The sequence below is a fragment of the Papaver somniferum genome, chromosome 10 (genome assembly GCF_003573695.1).
Source record: "Papaver somniferum cultivar HN1 chromosome 10, ASM357369v1, whole genome shotgun sequence".
NCBI lineage: Eukaryota > Viridiplantae > Streptophyta > Magnoliopsida > Ranunculales > Papaveraceae > Papaver > Papaver somniferum.
This window is the reverse complement of record NC_039367.1, coordinates 85261488-85271383: the sequence shown is the minus strand read 5'-3', so window position 1 is coordinate 85271383 and position 9896 is coordinate 85261488. Positions and strand designations below refer to the sequence as shown.

Sequence of the window (9896 nt, the reverse complement as noted above, 5' to 3'; positions counted from 1 at the left end):
TCAATATCGAAGACGATAGGTGCGTCCATCCACTCTTCGTGCTCGTCCACCTCTACGCCATCAATCTTATATAATTCGCAGTGGTCTTCGAATTGCTTCCGTAGCCTCTTTCCTATCTGCGCTGTAAGTGAGGGCCCTGCGGCTTCGGAACACGAGATGGTGTTGATTGTGCGGTTTTCCTATGGAAGTTGGACTTGCTTGGTTCGTTTGGATCTGTCCTCGGTGACCTCCTTTCGTATGTATTGCTTGAGTTCGCCAGCATCAATCAATTTTTGGATCATTATTTTGAGGTTTTTGCATTTCTCAGTCTGGTGTCCATTGAAGCAATGATACTCACAGTAATCTTTAGACTTTTCGGTTCTTGGGGGTTGTTTTCCCTTAGACCACGACCACTCCAAATTTTACCTTCCTTTGATCTCTCGCAAGATCCGAGCGTAGCTAGCATTGAGCTTCGTGTAAACCTGATCTTCGAATTTTCGATCGTCTTTTCGTCGTTCATCTCTTCGTTCCTTCCTATCTTCGTGAGGCCGTTCCACTGAGCTATTTTTTTTGGCCCCGCTGGTTTGTTCTGCGAAATTGGTACGGTGAGACCTCTGCGTTTGTGCCCTCGGGTTCTCACGCTGGATTTCTTCAAGGCGAGCGTACTTCTCAATAATTATTCGAAGATCTCCTTCTGTCTTAGGTACGCTTCCGTGGATCTCAACAAATAGTGGACTCATTCGGTCTAATCCCTACTTGTAGCAGTTGATACTTACTACGGGATCCACACTCCCTATGGCTTGACAGATCTTTTGCCATCTGTTGGTGTATTCCCTCGTGTTCTCCTTGTAACCAATTGCCAGAGAAATTTTTTTATCCATTCCGGTGTTGACAGCTTTGTTGTACATGTAGGTCCTCAAGAACTTCTCTGCGAGTTGATCGTAGGAGTTGATGGAATCAGGTGGCAGGTTGTCAAACCAAGACAAAGTCGATCCCTTCAGACTTGATGGGAAATATCTACAGAGGACAGCGTCGTTTTGGCTCCATCGGGCTAAGATACGATTATAATACCGGATATGTGCCGCGGGATCACTGGATCCGTCATAGCATTCAAAAGTTGGGACATGGCACTTTAACGGAATGGGGGTATTTTCCAGGAGATGAGTTAGGGGCGTGGAGTTAGCTTCTTTCATCACCTCTTCAAGCCTTCCTCTGCCTTGTCTGGCTTTTAACTGCCTGATCTCAGCCATCATCTCATCACGCAGCTCCTCCATTGCGCGGTAATATCCCACGTTCTCATGCTCAGTTGAGCGTTTCTTTCTTCGAACTTCGCTGTCATAATAGTCTAAGTTTTCGGCGGCATATTCCGCATCGGATGCACTGCTTCCCCTGGCGGCGTTTGCTAGGATGATTCTTCGGTCTCGATTAGGCTCTGGTGCTTTAGAATTTGCTTCGTCCAGTTGTTGGCTAGTCTTCGTGCTTTGGGCAATCCTATCTTTCAAGTCTTGGTTCTCCCTGGCCAGAAGAGCTACAGCGTCTGCGTAGACCTGATGGCTCTTTTTCAATTCTTCGAGCTCTACCATCAGTCGGTGGGACTGGTTTGATCCCTGATTGGGAGTTCCGGCTTGTACCCCTACGACCATAGTTCCCCCTTCGTCTACTGTGTGTATTAAGGGTGGCCGAGGATCAGCTTCAATTGTTGGTATCTCCAAGTTTGGTCCCCTCGGTTGAGCTTCCACCCGCGGTACTAAAACCACTGGTATGGTTTGATTCTGACCGTTGGTTGACGGCATTCCGAAGATTGGTGGATGTGCGGGCTGATGTGTCATAGATTCTGCCACCCCTTCTTTTTGTTGATGGATTTGGTTTGAAACAAAAGTCTTGTTAGCTTCTGTAGCCTGGAGGGCCGCAACAGTCTTCGTGGCTGCTGCTTTGAGAGACGCGGCTGCAATGGAGTTAGTGTTCATAGGTGAGGTGATTTCCGCAGCATCCTGCCTATGAGTAGCTGTTTTAGCTTTGTCTCCTTTCTGCTTGCTTCAGGTCATGATCAGGGTAATCCTCGGTGTCTCCTTTGATGAGGCTTTGGTTTTTCCTGCCTCTAGTATCTTTTCCATTTTTAATCTTTTTCTGCATAGGGGAATAAATAAAGAGAACCAAAGATATCCATGAGGATCGGGTTAGTGCCATTCGTATCCGCAAGATTATTGGAATAGAAGGAAATGAGCTGCCCAAGGGCCTTAATAAAAGAGAAATGTAAAGACTTTATCGGTCTAGTTTTTGCAATAAAAATCCTCTAATAAACAATCATGGATCTTGTTTTCAGACTACTTTTGAAAAAGAAAACTCTTGAAAAGGCAGATCCGTCGTGTGAACTCATGAATCTGGATTATTAAGTCTTAGTTTTAAAAGGAAAACGCCTTACGTGCAAATCTGTGATAGATAGCCGTGGGTTTGTCTGCTTTGAAATGATGTTTGTGAAAATGAAGACCATGAACCCAAAATAAAAAAGGTTTTGAAAGCACGCTGAACCCAGAATAGGGCACAACCATAATGCGCGTTTAAGGTGAAATCACAGGATAAGATAAATCTTTTACCGGGACAAAGTCCCTGTTTCTAGCGCCATATTGTGAACACATAAATCACGAAGCCATCCACGTGTTCACAAACAATATTCGCACACATCCTAATTCTAGAATTGTAAGTCGTATGCGTAACGGGGATGATTATATCGATTCATCGACTCGAAGCCTTCGGGATTGTCAATGTCTAGTCAAATATTATCATAAATAATGTTTGTATAAAGGAATAAACCAAGAATCAAGTATAAATGTAAAGCATATGAAGTTTAACGCTGAATGTAAGGTGCTGAAATGTAAATAAGACAGATTTACGTGGTTCGGCACTAAGGCCTACATCCACGGGGTTGGTGTTTCACTATGTATTGAGTGGTTACAAAGATAGTCGAATGACTTTAGAGTATACATAGGTCTGCGGAAGTAGGGGAATCACTTACTCTTCCCATTTCTCTCTCCTATATTCTCCTATAATTGCTCTCAATTGGTCGACCCCCTCTCTCTTAGTGGAGAGGGGTATTTATAGGGTTGGAACGTGGGTCCCATTTCTGAGGCGCCGTTGTAATCTTATCTTCTTGTGCTTTGTGCCTATCACGCAGAGGTCTTCGGCATATGCCGCGGTCTGAGCTTGAATACGAAGGATTATCCTCGCCTCTTCCACGCGCTGATTGACACGTGTATATTTCTTTGGTATTTAATGCGGGTAGATGGATGTCTGCTCGTGTCAGACAAGTGTCTCTTTGTCTGGTCACATCTGTGTCAGCCAAACTTCCTCTCGGCCGTTGATCTGGGATCTTCCTCAGTATTGGGTGTGATAACACCCAAGGGGTATTATCTGGTGCTCCTCTGAACCATCATACCTCTGTGATCCTCTGTCCCTGACCGTCAGATCTGCTGACCGGTGGCATCTTCTGATGAGATGCTTGCTATCATGTTTTGATGTCTCGTTTTGCATGCCTTCCACGTGTCTCTTTCTGTACACGTGGTGGATGATGAAAGGTGTACATACAGTGCCCGCTAAATAAGACATTTTTGAACTTAATAAAATGTAATTCATTTGTGTTTTTTCCTAAAAAAACAGAATTTCCAATCATACGCGACAACTTAAACTCATAAAAATTAGGTAAGTTAGAGTCACATGAGTAAAAAAGAATATATATATATATATATATATATATATACACACACACATACACGAGGTAGGATATATGGACACTCTTATGAACAAGGTAAGATAAGATTTGCACCATTTTTTCCTCAAAACCCAAACGACAATGAATTTAAGTGTGATATTTTGATGATATATTCGTCTTATAAGATTCTACGTTCCTACAAAAAATGAACAAAATTCGAGATGTATAAAACGATCATCTACTCCTTTGAATATCAGTCGTTCAAAATTAACGGTTGAAATTAAGATCGGTAGATGGTGAGGTTTGTTATCTCGAATTGCATTCATTTCTTTTGTAGGAATATAGAGTCTTACAAGAGGAACTTATTATCAAAATATTACACTTAAACTCATTGTCATTTGGATTTTACGGACAAAATGACACAAATCATGTCTGACCTTGTCCATCTAAGAACATCCATGAATCCTCCATCCTAACTAGGTCGTTGCTATATTGTCACAATAATTGAGAGTGATCCGACTCCCTAAGACATTGTTTTTGTCAAAACAGGAAAAACATATAGATCAAAAAGAAGGTACACAAGAATTGTACCGCCAACAAATATATGTGAAGCTAATGAAACGTGAAACTACAACTATCAGTGGTGATTGAAAATTCAAAAGCTTTCCATTTCGTCATAAATCTTGATAAGACTTATTTTGAAAGTCATGACAAAATCGAAAATAATTAACCACGTTAAGAACTTGATAGGCTGTTTTCGACTTGCCAACCAAATCTCTTTTTCTCGGTTGTTTTGCAATTTTCATATTGAATCATAGTCCAAAAGAATTTGAAGAAAACTAAAATTGGGGATTTCACCAAGGAGTACGAGATTGGTGGTTTCTATTGCGGTACTCATTTCATGTATTTTATATATTCCTACTAAACGAAAGAAAGTAATATGTTAATCTTTTGGTTTTCCGTTCCTTGGTGAGAGATTCTCTCTGTCTCTTCTCTTTTGCTTATCTTAATGTTTAATTAAGTGTAGAATTTTAGAAACCAAAAGTAATCCCACAATATCAAATAAGTTGTTTACTGATACGTAAACTGTAAAAAATTAGAGACGAAAGACGATATCAACTACACGTACGTACCATGAATTAAACGACCAAAATTATATGTGCAAGTGCATGAAGGATGATGAGGGATGTTTTTCAAAGAGCAATATATTTAGTTACTTAGTTGGCAGTTTAACTTCCGCTTAAGAGTCCCAGCCCACTTCAACTGAATTATTCGTAGTTGGTTGGATGAATAAATTTACGATTTTTAAGTTCTTTCTGTTGTTATTATTTATACATATCTCTTCTTATCTTGTATATATATATATATATATATATATATATATACTGAAACCTAAATATAATTGGAATTTGGAACAACTACTAAAGGAGTGCTTTAAAATTCATCTTTGGAAACACACTTCTTTTACTTTTAGTTGACTAGATTACTTATTTTACTAATATATTTACGATCAAAAAATTTATGAAAGCTATTTTTATTTTACTAAAAGTTGGTCGTCCCTAGAGGTATAAAACGTGTCGGCCCGACACAGGCCGGCATACGAAATTGCGTGCTTCATAATCACGTGCCATGTGTCATGTCGTGCCAATGATTAAACGTGTTGTGTCGTGTTGTGCTTTACTAGTTAAAAACCAGGCACAACACAGCCCACGTGCACAGTACACGAATAAACGTGTTGTGCCGTGTTGTGCCGTGCTGGCACACGTGTTATAAACAATTTCAAATCACTTATAGGGGTTAGTCAAATAAGATTTTGAATGACTTCTGGGGAGTTCGCAAATCTTAGCCCATAAAGACTTTTGGAGAGTCTCTTAATGTCTCTTGTTATTGGTTAGAGACTTTTTTCAAGTCATTTAAATTCTCTGAAACTCCATGTTATAGGATTAGGATTTCATAAGAGTTACTCCAACACTCCTGTTATTCGAAGGAGAATTGAAAGTCAATGATTTGTTGTTTTCAGAGATTTGGAGAGACTTTTTCTTAAAAATAGGCATGGTAGAAATCTCTCCTCAAGAGGTGATATTTCGGGAGACTTGGAAATTTGGAGATATTTTGGTTTTGGGAGTGAACCATTTTTTTCTCTCCTTGTGCAGTAATATACTTAAGGGCCACTTGGAAAGGGGTAATCTAGACAAAATGTGGAATAAAGTGATTTTTTAAATTGGAGAATATATATTTTAAAACCGGCTATGTGAGTCTTTGTGATATATATATATATCGATTTTAAAATATATATTTAGAAGTTATGATTTTTTTCTCCGCATAGAAAATAAATGTGGGACGACTGGAATAAAGTGAATGAAAATTTAGGCATAGGACAGCAGTGAGATTTATTTTGACAATGGACACATATTTCATTAGGTGATCATGGTACTTTTGTTATAACTGTAACGTGAATAATAAAAAAATCGGTAATGTTGAGAATTGATCAGTGGATATTATACAGTTTTGTCTCTACAAATCACATAAACTTTCTACAAGTCTCATTTTTTGTCCCTGCAAATCTCATTTTTTGTCTTCACAAGCCACAAAGACTCTCTAGAATTCTCTCAGAGAATCACTAGAAATCTCTAGATTTTCAGAGAATCTCTAGAAGTCACTCAAATTAAAAATCTATGAAAGTCCATAGAAATCTTGTTCGACTACCCCTTGTTAATGTATATATTAAGTCGGACATTATCACAAGAATTTAAATAGACAACATATCATTTGAAATTGTTTCAAGTAAAATTAACAAGTTTATTCAATAAAAAGAAATAACTCATCAAATATATAAAATTAGATCATTGCCATGTAAATTAATGTTCTAGTCAAATATAGGTAACGACATTATAACAACGATATTGAAATATATTTTTCAAATATTTAGGTATTATATGTCTCGTTATAAAAATAAGCCAACATAAAATGTCAAAAACTAGCGAGAATGATGATTTTTTTGTGAAATATACACAAAATGTGATGTATTATGCCTTGTTATATGGTGTACTTCCGCATGCTATGACGTGCTTTCTTAACGTGTTGTGCTGGACTGGGCTACGTACTTATCCGTGCCGCATGCTGTGCTACTGTGCCGATTAGGCTAACCCAACACAACCCACGAAACTAACGGGCAGGACCGTATTGGGCTAAATCATGTGTTGAGCTGTGCTGGGCTCAGATTTTAGCGTGTTGTGCTGGATTGGGCTGTGCTGGCACAGCCCAATTTACACCTCTAGTCGTCCCCATGCATATATAAATACCACCTTCCGCCACTCCCTCATACCCAAGCTTCATTTCTCTCCTTCAACAAATTAAGATATCATACATGATACATATGATACAACACAACATTTAAAACAAACAGGCCGCACTTTTTTCCACTCTTCATACAAATCCTGCTCCTATCTCCCTCTAACTTATTTCTCTTTATTGATTTGACGAGGAGGACAGCTTTTACAAGGGCAAGTACGTACGTATAGAAAGAGGTAGGTGATCAGTAAAATATATACGGGTTAACTGTTTGATAGGTCATAATTCATGCATGTTTAGATATTTTAGCCTTCTTAATTGATGTTAGCTACACTCTTTTATCATCTTCTCAACAAATGAACTAGGGGTTAGTTCTTTAGACAATACAAAATAGTTGTATGTGTGTGTAACTTGATTTTGTTAATTAATTCTCAGTCTTTGTGTTAATGAAGTATTAATCTGAGTTAAGAGCATGTAATCCTTTATTAATTTTCCTTTTTTCAAATAATTTTCAGGCAAACAAATTTGTTCGTCATGGATTCATACAATACAACATGGAATCAAAAAGAGAAGGTAGTGATCATAATGGGTCAAACCGGAACCGGAAAATCAAGACTTTCGATCGATCTTGCAATTCGTTTCTCAGGTGAGATCATAAACTGCGACAAGATACAAGTCTATAAAGGGCTAGACATTATTACAAACAAGGTATCTCATGAAGAGCAAAGTGGTATTCCTCATCATCTATTAGGAGTAATAAACCCAAATGAAGAATTCACTTCATCCGATTTTGGACGTCTAGCTATGCACACAATCGAATCCATTTTGGCTCGTAAACGTCTTCCAATCATCGTTGGCGGCTCTAATTCGTTCATCGAAGCATTAGTAGATGATGATGATCTTGAGTTCCGGTCGAATTATGATTGCTGTTTCATTTGGGTTGACGTATCGTTGCCATTACTTCACTCTTTCGTGTCAAAAAGAGTTGATCAAATGGTAAATTTTGGTTTAGTAACTGAGGTGCGGGAATTTTTTGAACCAAGTGGAGACTATACTCGAGGAATAAGACGTGCCATTGGTGTACCTGAGATGCATCAGTACCTCCAACTTGAATCGTCTGTGGACGAAGAAACTCGCGTAAAATTACTTGAAGTAGCAATCGACCAAATCAAGATTAATACATGTACTTTAACGATGCGTCAATTGCAAAAGATTTATCGGCTTCGTTCCCTACCTGGATGGAACATACATCGAGTCGATGCCAGCCAAGTGTTCTTATTATTGGATGGTGCAGATGTCGATGATGCATGGGATAAGATAGTTGTTGCTCCAAATACCATGAGGGTCGCTAAATTTCTTTACGGTACTGATGATGATCAAGATCAAACGGCTGACATTGTTGTCCCTACTACTGATTCCTTCTTGAAAAATGCAATCATGGGAATGGTAGTTGCGGCTACGCAGTAAGAGGAAACACAGGACACAACCCTGTCCTACTGGCATTTTGACACGTGGACAAGGGATAGTCGTTGATTTTATCTTTCTATTTTAGTTTTTTTGGTTCTGAGAAATTATTACAACGCACGTATAATTGCGGCCGTACTTTTGAGATTAAATTAAAACTGAGTCTGCCAATAATCGCACTCAGATTTTCCGTACTTATAATTGGGTCCAACCTACTGCACGTGTGTTATTTTGCTACTGCACGTAGGTTAGTTAAAGTCTTAGATCATTTTCTCCGCATTTTCTACTTTTGGAAAGAAGGATTCACTGGATGAAAAATGTGTGATTTGATTTCGATATGCTACTTTATGAAATATTTTATTAAATTACTACGAGGACCACTTAGTGGGGTTACCGTTAGCGAACACTGTTCGTTGTCATTATCTTCTTTTAATTCTACCGCATGGACCCGAAAGTTGAATGCTTCCATCCTAAACGAAAACTCCAAAGCTGGAAGGAAATGTTTCTATCAACTGAAATTCCATCCACGCGACAAAATAACGCAAATTGATATTCAAGCTCCATCAGTGGTGGTAAAGTCATGATAAGATTAATCGTTAGTTTTTTTCTCAAGCGGAATAAGATTACTCATACTGATGGAACTGGAATTACTAAAAAAGAACAACTTAAAGAGGACTACTGATTTTGTAAACCTCTTAAAAAAAAAAGGTTTTAACTATTTTCCATCCCGTTTTTCTCTAAATCCCATCCACACCACTTTAATCATTCTCTGTTTAACCCCTTTTACATTGGTGAAAAAAAAAACCATCTTATTACATCTTCATCCACCACCGTCCTTCTTCCTCTCTCTCTCTCGAATCAAAAACTAAATCCGATAATCTAACTATACTAAGCTTTGTATCTTATGCAAGTATCACCCCGAACCCTATACATTACCATCGGTACTAGTATATACATGATGTATCATCCTTATGATCTAATAAGTTCCGAGAAAGAAAAAAATCTAATAATGGTTTTATACCCAAACGAGAACGCGATCCATGGTCAACTGTTAAATCGATAATTAGTCTATTTTTCTCTTTATTGGAGTTTCGCATACGGATGACAATTTGCCCCACCCAAACCCATCTTTTTGGGGATCCGTCCCTATGGGTTAGGGTTTTACCCGTATAAACGGGGAACGGGACGGGGTACGGGGAACCCCCGAAAGTAGTGATTCGGGGATGGGATGGGGACGGGATTCAAGGTCCCCACCCCATACCCGTCCCATACCATAACCTATTATATCTGAACGAGGAACTTTTTTGGAAGATAACGAAGAAGATCATGATGAGATGGTTAACATGGAGGAAGATGGTTAATAATGAAGAACTAAGAAGTAAAAGGAACCATAATACTTAATTGTGGATCAATTGTTTCCTTTATTTTTCAGTTTTAGTTGGTTATTATAAACTTA

The 9896-nt window shown here is 38.6% G+C and overlaps 1 protein-coding gene across 2 annotated transcripts; it reads left to right on the top strand.

The window, feature by feature from the left end:
- The first annotated feature begins 7033 nt into the window (after positions 1-7033).
- On the top strand, positions 7034-8712 carry LOC113319460 (adenylate isopentenyltransferase 5, chloroplastic-like). Of its 2 annotated transcripts, none has more exons than XM_026567710.1 (2): positions 7034-7212; positions 7492-8712. In XM_026567710.1, the coding sequence occupies exon 2, from the start codon at positions 7511-7513 to the stop codon at positions 8441-8443; it is 933 nt and encodes a 310-aa protein (XP_026423495.1). In that variant the 5' UTR covers positions 7034-7212; positions 7492-7510; the 3' UTR covers positions 8444-8712. The 2 variants fall into 2 exon arrangements, with proteins under 2 accessions (XP_026423495.1, XP_026423496.1); XM_026567711.1 differs by lacking the exon at positions 7034-7212 and adding an exon at positions 7277-7343.
- Positions 8713-9896: the final 1184 nt, after the last annotated feature.

Bases quoted from the DNA above. Each gene is read 5' to 3' on its own strand.
- LOC113319460 (XM_026567710.1), top strand. From the start codon at position 7,511: ATGGATTCATACAATACAACATGGAATCAAAAAGAGAAGGTAGTGATC.